Source organism: Phragmites australis, chromosome 10 (genome assembly GCF_958298935.1).
Source record: "Phragmites australis chromosome 10, lpPhrAust1.1, whole genome shotgun sequence".
Taxonomy (NCBI): Eukaryota; Viridiplantae; Streptophyta; class Magnoliopsida; order Poales; family Poaceae; genus Phragmites; species Phragmites australis.
Genome location: NC_084930.1, coordinates 32,832,449 through 32,854,948, shown reverse-complemented (window position 1 = coordinate 32,854,948; position 22,500 = coordinate 32,832,449). Strand labels below are relative to the sequence as shown.

The 22,500-nt window shown below is 43.7% G+C and overlaps 1 protein-coding gene across 1 annotated transcript; it reads left to right on the top strand.

Moving 5' to 3' along the window:
- The first annotated feature begins 17,918 nt into the window (after positions 1 to 17,918).
- Positions 17,919 to 19,767, top strand: LOC133930834 (GDSL esterase/lipase At5g45910-like). Its single transcript, XM_062377594.1, has 5 exons — positions 17,919 to 18,278; positions 18,395 to 18,610; positions 18,731 to 18,879; positions 18,971 to 19,244; positions 19,335 to 19,767. Exons 1-5 carry the CDS (start codon positions 18,044 to 18,046, stop codon positions 19,547 to 19,549), a joined length of 1,089 nt encoding a protein of 362 aa, XP_062233578.1. The 5' UTR covers positions 17,919 to 18,043; the 3' UTR covers positions 19,550 to 19,767.
- The last annotated feature ends 2,733 nt before the right edge of the window (positions 19,768 to 22,500 follow it).

Sequence of the window (22,500 nt, the reverse complement as noted above, 5' to 3'; positions counted from 1 at the left end):
GCGGTTTCTTGGGCCATTCGAGAGCTGTCTTTAGGAGGGCCATATGTTTCAGATCAGTCAGCCCAGAAGCCCAAGAAAAGTGGGCTGGATTGCGGAGGCAAGCGTGAGTAGCCCATGCGATTTCCCTTTGTGATTTTTTATACTTCGTATTCTTTTTTTATTTCAGGTATAATTAATCACTTTGATTTAGATTTGTATTTTTTCACATGTATTCAATAATTCAAAAAAGATTTGTTTCAACAATTTGCGGAACCTAACGTAGAGTAGTTGAAGTTGAGCAAATATGAGAAACCAACAGGGTCGTGCCCACGCACCAAGAGACCTCTCAGCCTCGCCTAAAACGACACGAAGCACCCTTAAAAAGCATGAACAAAAGATCCAAGGAAGAGGAGACAAACTCTATGGGTATTGAGATATTCTATTCTTATCGATCGAAACCAGCGTTCTTTACAATTGAGGTACGTGGTTGGTTCATCCTACCTCTACCCGAGAGGTCTTCTTTTTTCTTCCTTCAACCATAGCTTCTCTCTTCTTCACCACCAGCACAACTCACTCCCCCCATCATCCTCTCCTCTGTGCCGCCCTAACCTAACGGTGTTGTTCCATCTTCAAGTCGCCCCCACCCCTAATGTGACTTGCTACTTAGTCCTCTGTCACCACGGCTGACAGCGCTCTTGTCATACACCTCATCATCTGCTAGCACTGTCGAGTCGCCCCCTACATTCCTCTAAGCCTAAGCCTGGGGAACACCGCCCGCGAACTTTAATCCCCTCTCTAAACCTAAACGATGGCGACCGGAGATGAGAGAAGCAGTTGAGTGTAAGATCCGAAGATTTCAGTTGACTAATCAAATAATAAATAGAAATGCATGCTATATATTTCACGTACCCTCATACATGCTTGCCTTACCTAGGTGACTAGGTTGGTTAGTAAGGTTTCTTGGCCATTTGCGTGTAGGCCTAGAGAAAGTGCTTTTCCAAACGGGGTTCAAAAGGAAAATCCCAAGTTGATAAATTGTTCACACATAGGGCTTGTACGTGGAGAACTGCCATATATATATTATCAGTTGACAAATGAGTGTAGAGCTAGCATAACAATTAAAGTTCATGCATGTACTTGGCAACAAGAAGCAAGAATATTGGGCTCAAGATTAAGGCGCTTGTTAATTCGTGTAAGGTGATCTGGCTTTCGATAACCTTTTTGCGGATCGTGTGATGTGACGATCGATTGGCGAATGAGATCCCGTAACGACTAACGGTTTCCCACACACAGAATGGATGACGACCCACATCAGGTCGCTGGTTCCCAACAAAAACCACTCATCGTCCACTAAGACATACAATATGCGTGCAAAAATTTCCCCCGAATGAAAATATCTGATCAGGAGAGGACCACGTATCATGTAGAAAAATAACTGGTGTGCATCATGCCTTAAATTCATCAGCATTCCATTGCCGTCGAGCGTAAATGTGGTGCCATTTTTTTGTGAGATTATCGTCGCAGTGCGGCACAGAGGGATCTCCACCGTTCCATTGCATGCATACTACCATAGATCTGTTTTTAACATATATCACATACGGAGAACGAAGTTGTCTATACGAAAATATCTATAATATCGAGTTTATCATAAACATTTATAATATGACATAGCACAAATGGCCTAGCAGGGTCACAAATCATGTATTTTTTCGCTCGAAATACGCGCACGTGCAAATTGTATGTGTCGAACCTATGACCTCATGCTTCGTGCCTAACTTTCTTACCATCTCACATATACATCATTGCTAATAGTAATATGATATTTTATCCCTTCGACTCTTGTTCAAAACTTTAGATAATTATTTGGGTATCTAAATTACTTTAAATAAAAAAGTTATAAACTGCAAATTTGTAGATCTTGACAAAAAAATATAATTTTATATAAAAGTTTTTTCATCCGACTTTGTATAAATATTTTATAAATTTTTAAATATATACTACGTTTGCGTTGATCATTTAGACACAGACGGATATTTATATAAAAAAAACATATGTGCCTAAGAGAGAGAACACACAGACGATTTTACTAAAAGTCCATATGTATATAGACGGCTATTAGACACAGACGGTTTTTCATACTTAGCCGTCGGTGTCGTTCAATAATACACATACGGTTTTTTAGGAAAACCATCAGGTTTTTCAAGAAAATCGTCTGTGTCTAGGAGCCATCAATACACAGACGATCTTTTAGTAAAATCTTCTATATGTTCTTGCTCTGCTAGACGGCTGAAAATATTACAGATATTTTTTCCTATCAACTATCTATATATAATTTATCAATGATGACTTTTAAATAACCATATGTGATATTGTATCTACTATTTTTGTTTATGTGGTAGTGGTAGCTACCAGCGAATCACCAGATCGTGGCAACGACAAACCGCTCGATAGCGCCGCGCGTGCGCCTATAAATGCAGTCAGTATCGTGTAACTACCAAACTGCACCATCGCTCGCACAAAGCTTGAGAGGTGGATCGCCCGATCCTAGGATTCCACGACGACGAGCTAGCACCGAAGTGGAAACTCATGAAGGATAATCTCGCGACGTCCAGCTCGAACGCATGGAGCGTGCTGGTGTGTGCCATGCTCCTCCTGTCCACCGTTAGGTGCGAGCCTGGCCGCGCTACCGTGATCACCGGCCGGAGAATGCTGGTCGCCGGTGGCAGCGCCACGAGCTCGCTGGCAGCGATGACGACTGTAGTGGGAGTGCCGCGTCCCAGTCGCACAACGGCGGTGGTGGCTTACTCCGAGTCAAAGAGGTTGAGTCCCGGTGGCCCGGACCCTCAGCACCATTAACCTCGCCCGTTCTTGTCCGGCTACTCCCATACATGTTGCCCGGCCGGCCGGATCTCGTTTTCGACGAAATTTTCACTGCACGCCTATATGTTTGTTTTGACAGGGTGTAATCCTTGCTCTCTCTTCTCTGACCGGGTTTTTTAGCTAGCTGAGTCGTGGGTCAGTAGAAGTAGGATCGAGTCCGTCAGAGTCTGTTTGTTTCAATCAGTTCATGCGTGACTTGATCGACTTGTGGGATGGCACAAGACATGGAGATCATGGCGCGTATATAGGCCTCACTGGCCACTACTTTGTATTCTATTTAAAGGAATAAACATCAGAGAAAATGCTAAAGCTTCCGCAGCACAAATTCACTCTGAATATTGTCTGAACATCCAGTTACTGTAGCACGTCGTTTTCGGATTTTCTTCGGTCTCTACAACGAGTGTTTGCAATGATTGTGTGAGGTTCTAGTGAGCGATCCAAGTGCTAGATCGCTAGCAATTGGTATTAGAGCCTAGTTTGAGCACCTAGGATCATGTCCATTCAATGGAATTCATCGTCAACCTCGCTGGCACGCTCCCAATCCACTCTGTGGCTCCGTCATTAGAATTTCAGAGCTAGGGGAGATGGTTGTACAATGAGTGGTGGATGAAGCGATTGGTACCGTCGCGTACCCTATGCTCACTAGCACCAACTACCAAGAGTGGTCGCTGGTGATGACGGTGAACCTCCATGCACAAGGCATGTGCGAGGTGATGGAACTCAACGATGACAACTATCACGAAGACCGACTTGCGCTCTCGGCAATCCTTTGGGCGGTGTCGAAGGAGATGCTGCCATCCCTAGCGGTCAAGACCACGGTGAAGGAGGCATGAGAGTCCATGAATATCATCCGGATGGGCATCCAATGCATGCGAGAAGCAAACACGCAAAAGCTCTAGTGTGAATTCGGGGAGATCATTTTCAAGCCAGGCGAGTCAGTGAATGCGTTCTTGATGCACATCACTGGGCTGGCAAACAACCTGTGGATACTTGGCAACATTGTCACAGACGATGAGATTGTGAGGAAGTTTCTGCAGGTTGTCCCCGAGCGACTGTCGCAGGTGGCTTTATCTATCGAAACGTTGTTGGATCTCAACGTGCTGTCAGTCGAAGAGGTCACTAGGCGCTTGAGGGCTATTGAGGAGTGCTACCAGCTTGGAGTTGCAGCAAGTAAAGGAGGCGGTCAACTTCTCCTCAATGATGAGGAGTGGCGTGCACGCATGAAGCAGTGTGAAAGGGACGATGACCAAGCTGGCTCGAGCACATACGTGCGCGGCTGGCACCACGGCAGAGAATGTGGGAGTGCAGCCAGAACGCTCGACGTCAGCACTGGAGGAAGCTGGGCTGCTCCCACCATTAAGTGTCACAGTTGTGGCAAACAAGGCCACTGAGCCAGGGAGTGCCACAACAAGCCTCAGAATCGTGAACATGTGCATGTTACCTAGGCTGACGAGGTGTACCTACTGATGGCTTCGGCAACCGTCGCATGGACTGACACGAGTCGCGCTCTAGCTGATCAGGCGCAAATCAGGCTAGACAAAGCCCGCGTGTTCGCTCAGCTCGGACAAGATGAAGATCGCAACCATAGCAAATGGGTGCTGGACACTGGAGCCACAAACCATATGACGGGCTCCCAAGGTGTCTTCTCTGAGCTGGACACTGGCGTTCAAGGCACTGTTCATTTCGGTGACGGTTCGGTGGTAAAGATAGAAGGGCACAATGTCGTCTTGTTTGGTTGCAAGAATGGCGAGCACCATGCACTGACCGGAGTTTACTTCATCCCACGACTGAAAACTAACATCGTCAACCTCGGCCAACTTGACGAGTCAGGCTACCAAGTGGTGATCGAAGGTGAAATTCTTCGGATTCGCGATGAGTGGCATTGACTCTTGGCAAAGGTTTCGAGATCCTCGTATAGGTTCTATCTACTCACACTGCAGATTATGCAACCCATTTGCCTGACGGCATGGTGTGAAGACACGACATGGCGTTGGCATGCCTGCTATGGTCACCTGAGCTTTTTGGGGGGGGGGGGGCTCCGGGAGTTGGCCAGAAGGGTATGGTTCGCGGATTACCTCACATTAAGCATGTCGAGCAGCTCTGCAACAGCTGCCTCGCAGGGAAGCAACGGCGCGCCAAGTTCCCAAGCCAGGCGCACTATCGAGCAGAGCGTGCTCTGGAGCTCATCCATGTGGACTTGTGTGGCCCCATCTCATTGCTGATTTCGGGAGGAAAGCATTACTTCCTCCTACTCATTGATGACATGAGCCGTTATCAATGGCTTACACTGCCCGCCTCGAAGGATCAAGCGTCGGCCGCGATCAAGGAGTTTCAAGCTCGCGTGGAAGCAGACTCTAGCTAGAAACTCGGCATGCTCCGGGCAGACCACGACAGGGAGTTCACAATAAAAGAATTTGTCGAGTACTACGAGGGCGAAGGCATCCATCATCAATTCATAGCACCGTATTCCCCACAACATAAAGGTGTTGCGAAATGCCAAAATCAGACCATGCTTGCCATGGAGAGATGCATGATGAAGGCCAAAGCAATGCTGGGCCGCTTCTGGGGCAAGGCGGTGACCACGGAAAACTTCATCCTGAACCGTGCCGCAACGAAGAGCATCACCGACAAGACACCATATGAAGCGTGGTATGGCAGGACTCCTCCAGCCCATTTCTTTCGTGTGTTTGGCTGTGTCGCACATGTGAAGGATGTCCAGCCAAATCTGAAGAAGTTGGACGACATAAGCGCATTGATGGTGTTCTTGGGCTATGATCCTGGTTTGAAGGTCTATCAGGTGTATAATCCAACTAGTAATTGCATAGTGGTGACCTGAGATGTTGTCTTCGACGAATTGGTGCAATGGGACTAAAGCGGTGAAGGGGTTGATCCGAGCCCTTCATAGTGGAGCTGCTCACGGAGACGACGGGTGCAAGGACAACTCATGGATTGTAAGGAACTGTCCAAATAGTATTAAAGCTAATTATTAGGATGATCATTTTTCATAATCGCACCCACAATGATTAACCAAAATATCATTCTGGTAGTCCCGGTATGTGTTTACTTTCAGGATCGGAACACACGTCTTTACAACAAGCACATCATCACAAGACATAATAAATAGTGAGTAATTAAATTAAGTTATAAGTTTTTAAGTAGATTAAACTTTATAATAAAATACATAACTTGAACATTTGCTAGAGTAGCTACGCAGCAGAATAAGTTACATGACGACAAAAGATGGGTAGCGTCATTTGCCATAAGGCGCACCCCAAAATAACAACACATGAGTAGAATGACACTACTCGTGCCCGTCGCCAATATCAGTGGGCGTAAAGAAGCCAAAAACTAAATCATTCTCACCTGAAAAGCAAACAAAACACGTGAGTACAAAGGTACTCACAAGACTTAATCTATAATGAGCACTTATAAAAAGCCCAACTCCAAGGAGAATACAAATGGATAATTAGCAAGAACTCGGCCACAAAGGTTAAGTAACTTCATATGCAAAAACGATTTGGACACAAGTGCACGCATCTACACCTAACCAAAACACCCTTGTATCCTGAGATCATCAATATAACAAATCTGTGACTTGTACCATATCAACTCTTCGTCAACATCACCAACTATATCCCAACATTCCAACACAACATACCAATAACGAAACTCTACGATTGATGCGAATGGTCAGTAGCATGCTCATGACCAAGAGCACGATAAATCAAATTGTTCTTACACCCTGTTGGGGGTACATCTTTACCAACACGATACGAGGACCATTCGGCTTGTGCCGCCCGCTAAAGTGCACACAAGGGGTACCCATGTCAACCTTTTTCAATTGAGCCCTGACCATTTGAACATACACCTATAGGTGCGGAGGTCCACTAGGGTTACTCCCGGAGCACCCTAGTTATGCCTAAAGGTGTGGAGGTAGCTAGAACTACTTTTTGAACAACTTAGATACCTCTACAGACCTATTATGCCAACAACACCTTTCCGACGTTACCTCTACAAGCCTATTATGCCCACAACACCATAGACCCACAAGCCAAAAGGTCACAGCTACAAAAAGTATTTGGCTTATCTTACCATTATATCGATATGTGGTAAATACATAAAGTGCTAGCGCCAACAGCAACAACAGACGATGCTTAATCGATTCAAGTGGGCATATAGCATCTGAGTCTCCCTTCTCGAGCCATCCCTATTGCTCGTCTGAGTCTCATCTCATCCTCACTGACTTACACCATACTCCATTATCATTATCTTTGTGATATAAAGTAAGCCCTAAGCTCGTGAACGTGATCGAACCACCGCTCGACTTCTACCGAGGAACATATGCCATGCTAAGCATAACACATTCTTTTTAAGTTAGATCATTATGTGACATAAACAATCCAGGTTATAAAAGATCAAGCAATAAACAATATCAAGGAAGGGTAATGCAACAAATAGGATCTAACCCAAAACTCGACATAAAACTCATTGATATGCAAACATACATAAAACATAACTTATCAATTGACACAATATATGATCTAAAGTAATAGGATGAAAATGCTTATATGCTTGTCTTGTTAAATCAGCTTCACAAGAAAGGGAAACAACTTCCAGATCACCCTCAATCACGCCTGCGTTACCTTCCGATCATTTGTTCACTAAGAAGAACGTATGCAATAATGAGAATGAAAGAGATGTTATGAAAATGCTACAAAATTTTAATGGGTTGTGGTACTAGGTAATAAACATAATGCAGCAAGAAACACTCGAATTGAAGCAAATAGGCTCATGGTATAAATAATTTATTTGAGGGCTATCCAAAAAGGACCACAACTAAACTAGATATCAAGATTAAATGAACTTCAACAATTTAAACAATACTTTCATACCAAAGTATATTTTTTGTAGATAGCATTGATCAAAAAATGAATTGTCCAAATAGTTTCATAATTTTAGGACATGGTATTTATTATCCATGATTTAATTAAGATGAAATGCATTTAATTAATTAATTAAGCTCTCGAACTTTTGGTATTGGAACATAAGCTCCGTTGTCCTTAAGTATAATTTTCCTTGCCTCAGAGCTCCCACTAACTTAGACAATAATAATAGCACCTCTTAGTCTAGATAGAAGCTTGTCAATCCCATGTACATAAGTATCTTAAGTTCGGCATTTTCCTAGAAAATAAGATGTTGACACTGATTTGTGGGGATATCGACTAAATGCATGCACGGTTATCTTTAATATTTCCATCCATAAACTTATTGGCAAATGAGAGTGTTAACTTACTTCGTAAGGTATGCATAAGTGTGCGAGTTCACTAGGAGTTGAGATAACAATGTCATTTTACTTAAAGAAAATAAACTAAAAAAATTTAGCCATGTGGAGATGTTACATTCTCCCAATCGAAATGTGACATAAGCATTAACGCCACAATTTTAATGAACTCTCAAAAATATTTTACTTTTATTAGGATGGAGGGTTAAAGAAATTTTTTGTAGTGATGGAAAACTTCCAACAGCTTCAACATTAGCCTTATATCTATTCTCTATGACTTCACTTTAAAACTTTCATATTCCTAAGGTAATGTTGGCAGTATAAATATAGTCTTTATCTTAGTATCTCGTCAACTTTTCTTATGAATGCACACAATCATATTTCACTTCTCTTTCTTCATTGCTATCATAGAAAAAAATGATGTAATGAAGTGAATTAGAAAGGCTCCAATAATTCTTCATGTCCTAGCTCATTGATCTTTGAGCACTCTTATGATCAGTACACTAGAAAGAACTTTTGAGGAGCTTCAAACAGCTTTTCTATTATTTGCCAGATAATCTTAATTTAACCGGAGGATTGCTCCCCCAGATACTAAATTTTATAATCATAAGGGACATTTGATTAAATTGCTCCCACTGGATATTAGGAAACTAAGGTTCCATTGACTTTACATCAATGTATTAATCATTAAATGTCTCTCCAATGGGATTTCACCATTATCATTATGTTTGTCTGTGTAATCAATAACCTCAAGAATAACATGCTAATAAATTGTTTTATTTCTTTGTTAAGGTACTAGGAACAGACTAAGAACTTATATCACTGATCATTACTTTAATATCCAAAAAACTGTGAATAATTGTTTGCTATAAAATTAACCCTACGCTTAATAAGGTTAATAATATGATAATGACAAAACTTAACAATTCCAATTCGCTTCACCGTTAGACAGAAACAAAGAAGAACTTAACATGAGGAAAGAATTAGCAGTCCAACTTCATATCACCTTAAAACAAAGAATAACTAGATTTACTAATGAAGATGGCAAATGATCACAAACAATATTGGTTAGTATGTAACTATGAGCCATCAAACATAATCATTAAATCATCATGAAATATCTAACCAAAACTTCTCATTGGTTCCATTTAATTAGAGAAACTATGAGAATAATACATGATTACAATCAACATTGGTCAAAATGTAATCGTGCACCACAAAATAATCCACAAACATCATCAAATCTCTAAGTAAGACTTCTCATTGGTTCTATCTTAATTAGAGAAAACTTAATCATTACACAGTCATGATCACTTATATGATTGAGACAAGATAACTCAATAACTTAATTTATTTAAGAATTAATCAAATGACATATGACTATAATGACGTTGGTCAGTATATAGTCATGAGTCAACTAATCATAATCATATTAAGTCTCAAACCATAACATATTGATCGGAGACAAGTTTAATCAACACGTGATGATAATTAATAAACAATAAACATTAATTACTTAAATGCAAAAGCATGATTATTAAAATAAAATATCATATTATTGAATCTATAAAAGTGATTAAATTAATGTGGAAGCGTAATCATTAAAAATACCTTAATTAATAGGAAACATATAAATACTAAAATAAAATAAGGAGGGAAAACTAATTACATGATTTAGGACATAAGGAATTATAACATATATAAATATATGTGGAAACAACTTAGGGGAAAACATAATACTTAATTAAATAATCACAACTTAGCTTATTCCCATAATGCACTAAAATGTTATTTGTGGCGGAATGCACCTAAATATTATTTCATGGCCCAAGTAAGAAATATCAAAAAGGCCACCTAAAACTTGTGCCCAAAATTAGGCCAATTAATTATGCATGGTCTTGGGACATAAATATTTCATTAGTAGACAATAAATTATGACAATTCATAATTATAAACAACTTTGATTGGAATACAACCATAAAAATCAACATTAAGTGTATTAATGCCCAAAACTTGGTTATGGTCCCAAATCAAAATTTCTCGTTGATTCCATTTTGATTTGAGGCAAACTTAATCATAAGAGGCTAGAAATTTCGCTTAAAATCAACCAACATTAGTTAAATTTGTGCATTCCTAAATTACCATAAAGTAACTGCATCATTTTGGGCAACTAAACATTATTAAAACAGTGCATAGAACTGAAGAATATAATAAAAGACATAAGAAAAAAGCATTGATATTATTTAAACCAAAACTAGCTTTTGGCCTGGCCTAAAGACAACCCATAATTGATGTCCCTCAATGTTTCCTGGAAACCAACCCAAAACCATGCACGGCCTAGCCCAAACATATGTCCAAATCGGGCTCACAAAGGGACCAAAGTTGTGCATGGGCCTATAGCTTAAGTGGGCTCGGTTCATAACAAAAAAAACAGTGGTCGGCCCTGGCTGATGCACGTAGTAGTGGCCCAAATAACACCGCAGAAGGCCGTAGCGGCTTAGGAGCAATTTAGACCGTCGGATCTTGATGGGCAGTTCACCTTTTCCTGAACCGGGACAAAATTGTTTGCGGTCAAAACCCTAACCCTAGACTCCATTTCCCACCACCCTCTCCGAGAAAAGCGCACTATAGAGAGAGAGAGAGAGAGAGAGAGAGAGGCAATGGCCGAGCGGCTAGTGGCGTCGCGGGCCTCCTCACCAGAGCGCACGCACAACAACGAGAGTTGCATGCAGCTCCGTCGAGAGGGTCCGTGAGGGCAGAGTCCCAGCCCGTGAGGTTGGTTGCTGGAGCGGCGGTTGACGGGGAACTTTAAAGTGCGACGGCGATGCGAGCGAGGCTAGCTGAGGGTGCACGGCCATGCGCGCGACGATGCGTGTGACAGGAGCATGAGGCAGAGTGCATCACACGCGGCGGCAGAGCTCGCAATGGCGAGGCTGAACCAGAGGGAGGCCGAAACATATCAATTTGGGCGAAAAAAGGTACTTAATCCCTTTGGATTTCTCATCAATTTAGCAATTAGGGTTTCGAAATTGGTGAGTTTTCCTATAGGGTTTCATGATTTTGATCTAATCCCCTCCTATTTGCTTACCTGAGTCTAGAACTCAACTAATCACTAACCACTAACATCAATTATCGGTTAAACATGATCAATTAGGGCTAAAAAGGGCTAAGACATGACTAATCTGAGATTAATTAGCCCTAATTAACATGAACCAAGGACAATTAAGGTTAGAACTTGACTAATTAATATTAGAGCTTCGTAATTAAGGGCTAAACATGAAGAATAAGCACCAATCTGATATTAAATAGGAGCTTAGGTTTCATGAGATAGGCTAATTAGGCTCTGGTACCATTGTTAGGTCTAATTCATCAAAATCACATAGGATCCAATAACCTAATGAACATGAACACCTAATCGCATTATGAAATCGTGACTGGCTGGATTGAAGATGCCTTTAAGGACCACGAAGACCTTGTGCCTGCTCGATGCAGGCATGCATGAGATGGTTGTTGATGTAGATGCCGTGTGTGTAGCTCCTAAGCTTGTTTTGGCGATGGCGTTGATATTGGCCATTAACCCACTGCAACGCTCCTTGATCGGTAGGTTAATAGGGTGGCCTTCAGCATCAACTCATCCTCTACTTGAGAGGTTGGAACCCCTTCTAATAGCGTGCATGGGTTGAGACTAAGCCTTGGTTAGCGCCTCCCGATCATGGTGCCCTCTAAGGACTCGGTCAAGGTTGGTTAGCCAAGATCACACCAACAATTATGTCAGGCAGTCATAATCTGGAACAGCCCATCGAGGACAAGTTAGCACAGTGTCAACTTCATCATCGGTTAGCAAGCAAAGTTTAAGGAGCTACTCCAGCCTTTAGAAGAAGCTGATTAGGGGTGCAGGGAGCCCTAATCGATGACAATTGCATCCATGACTTTCTTTTTGCTCTAGCACATGTCGTTTCCATATCTCACTTTGCATTACTTATCTAGTTTCCTATTACTTACCCTTCTTAGTTCTTACCTCATCTTGCCCTGGCAGGGGCGGGTCCAACGGAGGGAGGGGAGGTAGGTGGGGCTTGAGCCCTGCAAAATCTTTGAGAGGTGGAGAAGAAGGAGGAATAGACTCTATACATCCACCACTGTGCCTCGTCGTGCCCCATGGTGACTCCCATAAGTAGCAGTAGCTAGTTAGGCACAATGTGTAACCATGTTGAAGAAAAGTTTGGTTACTTTGGATCTGAAACGAGTCGCCAAACCTGACCTTAGAAGACTATTGGATTATCAAAATAGCAGAAAGTAACAATGACTCGGGTCAGGCTGGGCTTAGGCTAGGCCCAGTTTACTTCAGGTGGACCACTTATTAACCAATTCTAGATTTGCAGTCCACTAAGACGGGCCAGGCCAAAATAGGGTTAGGTCAAACTTAAGCTTTTTCCAAACCTTTTTCTTTCTTTTTTGCCTAGGTATATCTACGGCTCGACATGGTCTAGGCTTAGCCCGTTCGAGTGGTATTTTCACTGTCAAACTTTGAAAGTTAAAATAGGAATTTTTTACTTTTCTATTTCAAAAATTAAAAAATTATAAAAATAGGTGTCCGTTTGAAAATTTTGCAAAACTTGTTCTGTCACCTGCTTTGGAAGGGCGACACCTTCTATTTTTTATTTTTAAACATACCGCTCGTTGAAAAGGCGGCAATTTATTTATTTTAACCTACTATCTGTTGAAAGGGCGATAGGTGCACCAAGCAACCATAGCATAATTCTGCAATTTTTTCAAACGGATGTCTATTTTTTGAAATATAAAAATAAAAAATACACAAATATGGGATAGGCCCGGCCTGCCTAGTATCGTGCCAACACGCGAGAATTGGATGCTGACTAGCGAGTCATCCTAGGAGGAGATACGTGACGATTTGGTGAAACACGCCCATCACTAGCTCCATCAGTCTGCCTCATTCCATAATCCATACCCATAACGTAAAGCCAAGCACGAATTATTGCTGCTGCACTCATGACATGTCGGTCTCGGCTACGGTACCCTCTATATCATCTGAACCTTCTGTTGTTATTCCAATCGAGTGTAAGTGCAGTTCCATCAAGAAAATATCGAGTAATTAAGCAAGAACACCAACGTAACCCAAGGACGTACGTACGGGTTATTCGTGTAAGCTAGTTGGCAGTCTCAGTAGAAGCTTCAGATCAGATCGACAGAAACGCACTCTGGGTGCAGATACCAGCTTCGTCAAGCTGGCTCAGGTTTCTACTCTGATGATCAATGACGTCACGGTTAAATTAGGAATAGAGATGGCGCCAAATCTATAAATCTACTACGATATTGTATCTATATGCCATTCCTTTAATAATAATTTTTTTTGTTTGTAGTTATCTCTAATTATTCTCTTTTTAGTTGTTGCTCCTTATCGATTTTGCTCGGTGGTTATTTTGTTAATGTAAAAAACTCTATTCTTCTTTAATGGATAGCAGCACGCTTTCCACTGTTTCGAAAATATCGGCTTTGCGTATTTCAAGCACCGGAATGATGCTGCTGCTACCGAGTGGGAGTGGAGGCGATCTCGCATTAAACCCTTGCGAATTCGGCTGGATTTGCATGGGCTGGTTGCGTCCGGCGACGTGCGGTGGCCAAATTTTCGTCGTGTTTGGACTTGAGAGCATGAACGGCGTACAGACTGTACGCTTGATCACCCCTTTAAACGCTCGGCAGCGTGCAGCGTTGCCGCCAGGCTCGCTTCGCTGGAGCAGCAACAACCCGGAGCTGCTTCTGAGGTGACGGGGTGGCGCCTTTATGATGCCTCCACGATCGGACGGCTCAGATGAAGACCGGCAAGAAGTTTCTTTTAAACCCAAAAAAGGCTGGAAAGAAAAAGCAGATGACCGGCAAGAAGTTTGGAAGTGCAAAATGAATGAGCTTGCGAGAGTTAATCCAAGGAATGATCAGAGCCAGTGACACGTGTAAGACACTGAACCCGATGGGTTCTAACTTCTAACTTCTGAACCCTGCCAATTTGTCGGCGGTGTTCGGTGGCTAGTCAGTAATTGGCCCCTAGAGCACAGCAATTTTTGAATCTTCTTCCCTTGATCAGGTGCTGTTCAAATTTGATTAGGCTGTCTATTCAAGTCAAGAAATTTGGAAGATTCCGATAGTGTCACGATGTGAATGTGAGTAATCATCAGGAGGTTGATGTAACTGTTGACGTGCTGTTGACCACTGAGCTAAAGTAAGTAAGACACGGCTCTGCTTTGCTCATGCATATCTCGTCAGATAACATTGTTTCAGAAAATATGTCATCAGCGAAAACATCTGATTTCTTTGGCGAGTAGTTCAGTACGACGTTGTGACATGGCAGGCAGCCATACGCTTACAAGCCTCGGAGTAGAAGAAGATATATATATTTTGCAAGATCGTCGGAGAAATGGAGCTTCCATGCATGACAGAGGACTTAATCCAAACACTGACTGAATTCGTCAGATAAAACCCATCAGCTAGTTAATTCTGAGTACCCCCATCCAAGCTGATTCGCACACGAAGCGTCCAATCACGACACGAGCGCTCCAAAGAGGAACTGTACGGCTGGATCAACCTTGAAGTGAAATAAATCAACGAGCGTCATCTCTGTTCTCTAGCAAGTTAGGTAACGAGTCACTACTTGCAGGCACAACTCTCAACTGACGAACAAACTGTTTGGCACTGTGATATCATTATATCATAGCCTTTTAAGTTTGAGCGAATCGATTTTGATCTCAATTTTCAGAACGTTGTTTGGTAGGACTAATCAAATGATAGCCTCCCAGGATCAGTGCACGTTGTAAACCAGTAGCACCGTCTCGATCATCAGTTCATGCAATCAATTGCATGCCCAGCTCAAGACGCCAACATGCCACCGATTGGATTAGCCAATGATATAAAAGCATAGAACGTGACAGACGCTCAACATGTTCATATTTGGTTTGGTTAAAAAAAATGGATGCAATAATCTTCCAAAAAAAGAGAAAGAAAATGGATGCAATTAGGCATCTGATGTCCTCTCAAGGGAAAAAGAATCCTAGGCATCTGTATTATGCATCTGTGTATCTAACACATGTTTCATCAACTTATATGAGTTCATGCTGCAGTAGTAATATGCAAAGTTTCATCATACTCATCTGCATTACATTTTCTTTAAACTGAACCAAGTATATATTAGCCACAGCATTTTAATTCAACTCCGACAACATTTAAATTGAATCATGGCAACAACCATTCTGTCCTAAGATTTTTTTTTCAGATATCCGACTTGTAGCCTGAACGTACCCAAAAATTCGGGCCAACTACCAAAAACAAACGTTGCTTCCGGGACACTCAAGCTCAACTCGAACCTGAATTCGTTCGTTAGAAAAGCGACCAAATCAATGCGTTACCCAGTCAGAAGTAGTTGTATTGGAAGGTTCTTGTGCTCGCTTGCAAGACACAAAATCACGTCGCCGATCGATAACGACTGCTCTTTGCGTCGCATTAGTCCACGCAAATCGTACTGGAGCTCTTGTCCGATAGCGAATCAAAACGTTTGTTCTAGCTACTACCTGCTCCTTGTCCTAAAGTGGCTCGAGTTGTTGGAATTTATTCGTTTGGTGAGTGTATAAACTTCAATTATCGTAGGGGTTCTAACCGATTAAACAAGTGCAGTAGTCTGATTGTTTTCGTGGTAGATGTTGATGCTGTGATGATGTGCATGCAAGCCTTTTATCGGAATGTGTGACAGATGAAGGAACACGGAATCGGAGATGTCAAAAGATGTGCTTTGACGTTGGTCTCTCTGATCATGGAGGAGTCTCATGTGGATAATATTCTTAATTGTTCATAGTTGCTGGAATTTGATCATGTAAGTAGCTGAGCTATCAATAGAGTATGATATTGTGCGAGATGTAGACGATGATCCTATTGATGGATGGAATGCAGTGACATTTCCTTCCTGAAATCTGAATAAACATGTGACAGCTTGATCACATATACTAATGATCTCTCTTTATCTATCTATCAGTGAGGTTGTCAGAGAAGTCACAACAGGTGATGGCTGTCCTAAAATTCCAAATCAAACAGTCTGAAGATATAGTTTCCGTTAATCTTGTTACGTTTAAACGTAGTTTTCTCTTATCACTTTGGATAATAACGGACTGCATCTGCATGGCCTACCCAGTGCCAAGTTAGCTCAGGAATTGACATGACATCCACCCGGCTAACTGCAAATAGTACCCAGTGCTTTGCTTCCTCCATGGTGGAGTTGTTGTGGCCTAGATTTTGACGTTCAGGTGTAGGTGTCACGAAGATTCAATTCAAGCACTACAAATGTAAACTAACAAACAATTCAATAACTTCTTTTCTTCACTGTAAAGTCATATCAAATGCTTTATATAGTTCGTATTGTACATATAATATCATGGCCAATTATATTATGGTTAGATGCATGCACATGTTGCCTGAGATGCCGGCCTTCCTGTTGCTGACAATGGTGTTTGACCTGCGAGAGGCCGCCTGAACCAGGAAAGAAGGAAGAAAGCAACTAGTGCTGTTGAGCTGGCTGATGTAGTTGTAGTATGTAGTCGTCGCTAGGTAGCTTTCTGCTTCATAACAAGCACAACTTTTTTGCCATAATCTAAAGAACTACTTGCCAATTATGAAATATAAAGCCATGTAATAGGAACATGATGATGCTATTTGTATGATAGGCTCTGATTACCTAATCAAGTTCTTAAGCGTTTTAGCAGTAGTTATATTAAGTCAACAGAAAACACTACAACGTTTATGAATGGCAACTGTTCCTTGTATAGTAGAAATAAAAATGGATGTGAAGGAAGAACAAGAATGAGAAGAAAACTGATTTGAGAATTTGTAAGAATTAATGTACTATTCTTGTCAAATTTCATTGATGTATTTGTCAAGAACTCACAAATTCTACAATATCAAAGTCGATTCGAGGATATTTCTACTTGTTTGAGGTGTCACTCGTATAGATTATATAGAAGTTAGTGGAAAATGATTGGGGAAAAGGTGGGTTTTCAATAATGAAATACTAATACTAGACAAGCATCAAAGGCTGGTCCAACTCAAGGAGTACATTATACGTGCGCCCATGCTACATACATTCAATCATTTTACTTTTATTAGACAAATGAATTAAAAGGAGGAAATATCTAACCAAAATTTTCATGTCCACCGAACCTCCTTTTCTTGTAACATCACAAATTGATCGCGGGAAACGACACCACGCAGTCAGGAATACAGGTTTTGTATTTTTTTTTTTTTGAGTCATTAGATGAACCCAAAACTCAAAAAAATAAACTGAAGATTCAGAGCACAAGTCATCTCAACTCATCTTTTCCTTGATTCTTTTTTTTTTCAAAATAGTACTTGGGAGAGGAACTAGATATCTTCCATGACGAAAACATACATCGAATCAGAGCCGAAGAGAACTCCAGTATCGGTGCATGCGAGGTGTACATCCCCACCTCCTACCAGGTGAGCCATCCTCGACATCTCATGCCGAAAATATACAAACTTCTCCTCTAAACAAAAGATACATCTTAAAAACTAAAAAGTAGTTACCAAAAGCAGAGCAAGGTTTGATGCTGACATGATTAAACATGAGAAGAAGAAGAAAGGAAAGAAAGTGAGAAGAAAAACAAATCGTCTCATGCATGCACAACCACCTAGTGATGGTAGACTAGTAGTTAAGCTCGGTGGAGACTGGCACGAGGTGGGCTAATGGCGTAACAGCTACATCCCAACCCACACCATTAGCGCTCTATTTTTTTTTCTCGAGATTTTAGCGCTCTATATATTAGGACCAGAGCCCTGCAAGCATCTTCATCAGCCGAGGAATTGTAGAGCTCAGAGTACGGCTACTTGGCTACAATGGCGGCTCAGCTCGTCGTCGCGCTTCTCGCCATCTCCTCTACTTTCTTGGCCGTCTCCGGCCAGAAGTTCAACGCCATCTATAGCTTCGGCGACTCGATGTCAGACACCGGCAACCTCTGCGTGAACGGTCCCCCCGCCGGCCTCACCCTCACCCAGCCACCCTACGGCGAGACGTTCTTCGGCCGCGCCACCTGCCGCTGCTCCGACGGCCGCCTCGTCGTCGACTTCCTCGGTACCTTTACTTCGCACACGTTAATTTCAAACGCGCCGTTTCCCTCCAAAAAACAGAGCACCTCACTCTGCTCGCGGCGTGACCTGACATGCGGTGTTGTTGTCTGCGGTGCGCAGCTCAGAAGCTCGGGCTGCCGCTGCTGAAGCCGTCGAAGCAGGGCGGCGCCGACTTCAAGACTGGAGCGAACATGGCGATCATCGGCGCGACGACCATGGACTCGGGCTTCTTCCAGTCTCTCGGCATCGGGGACAAGATCTGGAACAACGGGCCCCTCAACACCCAGATCCAGTGGTTCCAGCAGCTGATGCCGTCCATCTGTGGCTCGACGCAGGGTACGTCATCAATGCCAGGCATCCTCTGCTCATGCCGGCACTCGCCATTAAAACGCATGCATGGTCCAGGGAAGAGGTGGTGGTTGCTCACGCCATTAACGTACGTTGCTTGATTCACAGCTTGCAAGTCCTACCTCTCCAACTCCCTCTTCGTCCTCGGCGAGTTCGGCGGCAACGACTACAACGCCCAGATCTTCGGCGGCTACTCCCCGGAGCAGGCCAGCGGCCAGTGCCCCACCATCGTCGACGCCATCGGCAAGGGCGTCGAGGTGCGTAAGAAACAGACTAAATTCTGCCGCCGCGAACTCGATTCGTACCAGTCACTGATCGACGGCTACACGTTGTTCTTGATCACTGCAGCAACTGATCAACCTCGGTGCGATGTACATTGTGGTCCCCGGCGTGCTGCCGGTGGGGTGCTTCCCGATCTACCTGACGCTGTACCAGACCTCGAACGCCGGTGACTACGACCAGTACGGCTGCCTGAAGCGCTTCAACGCGCTGTCGAGCTACCACAACTCGCTGCTGCAGAGCAAGGTGTCCAGCCTGCAGAGCAAGTACCCCGGGGCCCGGATCATGTACGCCGACTTCTACAGCCACGTCTACGAGATGGTCAAGAGCCCCGGCAACTACGGTAACCAAACGCCACCACGTCTCCTCTCTTCCTCTGCTCCTTTGGCATTGGTCAGCAGCTCGATAACATGGATGCCTTGCGTGCGTGCAGGATTCAGCACGAACCTGATGGCGTGCTGCGGCGCCGGCGGGGGCAAGTACAACTACCAGAACAGCGCGCGGTGCGGTATGCAGGGCGCGTACGCGTGCTCCAACCCGGCGTCGTCGCTGAGCTGGGACGGCATCCACCTGACGGAGGCGGCGTACAAGCAGATCGCCGACGGCTGGCTCAACGGGGCCTACTGCCACCCGGCCATCTTGTCCTAGAGCGCAAGAAATTAAGGATTGGTTTGCTCCTCAAGCTGGGGAGAGGATTATTTTAGCAAGATGAAGAAGAAGAAGGCGGAGATGATTTGCGAGAATAAGCATAGCTTTCTCCTGTTTAATATGTGACAGCAATGCTAATGCCAGTTGTGTAGTGTGCTATTTGGAGGTTATTTATGTGCTGCAATTGATTTTTATAGATGTGGTTGGACCTTGGGACATCCCTTGCATAAATCATACACATGAAATTCACTGTTGCATCCTGTTAGGCAGGATATTCTACCGGCTGCCGTGTGCCTCAACCGACACGGCACTATTGCCGATCTGGCAATATCTCCAACAGATAGGAATAGTGTTGTATATTTGGTAGATGTGTATCTCCCTGATTGTTGTAATCCGGATTCTTTAGCTCCTGATTTGTAGCTCTAGTTAGGATAGCTAATCGGCTATATATATAAACCTTATACACTTGAATCAATCCATCGTGCAAAGCCATTTGCACTTTTATGGTATTAGTCTCCAGGTGAAAGCCATGCCGCCTCCTTCCTTCCTCTGGCCACACTATGCACCCCTAGATGTGGTGACCACGCCCATGATGTCATCTGCACCTACCTCTCTATCTCCAGACGTGGTGCCCGCACCCACGATGCCCCCACCAGTACCAGTGCCCGCACCCACGTTTCCCCCACCAGCACCAGTGCCCGCTTCTACTAGCGTGCCTGTCGTGCCTGCTACTCCATCGATTGTCACCCATGCTGCTTTGACGCACGTTCCACCAACATCGCATGTTGTGGCTTCTCCCGGTGTTGCCACAGTTCAGAAACGTCACCTCCCACTGCCACCGTGGTGCCTGTTTCGAGATCTTCGGCTCCATCGACTAGCCGGGTGGTTCTCGTGCCACCAATCATCAACGATCATATCTTTAACACCCTTATTTTTTGCTGGACCGGACCACTCTTCCCCCACGCGTGTAATGGGCCGAAGCCAGCTAAAGCCCAACGCACTCCCCCTCTCTTCCTCTCACTGACAAGTCGGGCCCACCTGTCATCCCCGCAACCACGCCACCGCAACCACCGGCTCACGCCCCCTTATCTTGACGTGCGTGGCCGTTCCTCGCAACCGCTCGTCCTCCCTCCATGCCTATTAAACCCGCCCCCAACCTCACCGCCCCCTCTCTGTTATGTTTCGTTTGTTCATCATCGTCGCCCGAGCCATCATTGCTGCCCCGGAGCTTGACCGCACAAAGACCGCCGTAGTCGAGGCCTCCCTGATGCGTTTGAGGTCGCTATCAGCTTCACATGAGCGCTAGGAAGCTTCCCCAACCCTCATCTTCCTCTCTCCATCATCGCACAACCTTTCCCGTTGAGCTCCAACCCGTCGTTGCCAGTCATCTCCAATCTCTCTCCTACGTGCGCGACAACCAAGGTGAGATCCCCATGAGCCCCTCTTCATTTTCTGCCGCTCACCGTAGAGCATAGTGCACCTTAGTGCGATAATGTGCATCTCTAGCAGGACTCCGACGAGACCCAAGGCGGCACCGCTGTTGTTCTGTCGTCGTTGGCCTACCGATCCTAGATCTAAGGCCCATATTTTGCGCTACCATGGGGTATGGAGCCAATCCACCATGGATCAGTGGACCAAGTCCACAACCTTCAATCCACGAGTCTATCGTCCTAGTCAACAGCCACGTCATACTCATGTAGGTGCCACATTAGCACTCTGAGCCAAGTCAGCGATGACGTCACCTTTTACATTAATTAGGGTTTTTTTTACAAAAATAAATGCATTTATTATCCAAAATTAGGTCTTTTACAGTTTAACCCCTAGACTTTTCTATTTTCACAAAAGGCCCAAGTCTGTTATTGTTATTTTACATTTAGCCTATTGTAGTTTTATTTATTTACATATAAGTAACTGAATTTTTACAACTAAGCTCCTAGACCTTTCTGTTTTTACCAAAAGCCCTTACTTTTTTACAGAAAGACCTCTGTAACTTCAATCCTTTATAACTTTTTCATACGAGCTTCGTTTTAGGTGATTCTTACGCTCACATGATCATAGCAACAAGTACTTCCTTTTAGTAGGCTTTTTATAGCACTTTGCTATTGTTTAGTGTAATTTTCTTAGATGTTTGTGCTTGATTGTTTTCAGTTGTCACGATTGAATTAGGAGGTGAGGAGTACGTGAACCAGACTTTTGAAGAATTTGAGCAACCCGCTGCTGAAGGCTAGTGTCCTTGATCACATTGGCCCCATTGTAGGAAAGTGTCTTTTAGTTTTATTGCATGCTTGTCAATATGAATCCCATGGCTAGGGTTTACGAGATTCTTCCATGATTATCCTTGTCGTTGTTGTTGTAGTTGGATGTCATGGGTAGAATGGCTTGGTTGTGTTATCAAGTTGGGTGGGTTAAATGTTAGTTTGTCTAATGGTCTATGAAACATGAACTTGATTTGGTAATCTTTTTAGCAACATGGAATATAGGGATTCTAAGCAGGAGGTGGTATGATGATGGTGCGGGTATGCATTGTGGGTTGGTGGTAGTCCCTGCTTGGGATCCTAAGGACCGGTTCATGGATATGTAACCCGACACAACAGTGCAACCACAAGCCTGATATGGAACGGGTCTAGCCGAGTAATTCACTATTCTCTCAACATGGTGTAGATCATTTGGTGGTGCGGGAAAGGAAGGGTGTACTTCCTGAAATCATAAGGCGCAAGCGGGGGCTTCTGGGGTGGAGGGTGTACTCGACTTATGTATGGCGGTGAAACCTCAGTGGATAGACACATGTTGAGAGGGGCATTGTAAAGGCTTTGTAGTGGCTTTCTAGCCGCACACCTCGGAAGTGTGCAAGTAAAGCTTACACGAGCATGATGAAAATCATAACTTGTGGGTTAAGTGTATAACCTCTGCAGAGTGTAAAACTGATATATCAGTCACGCTCATGGTCAAGA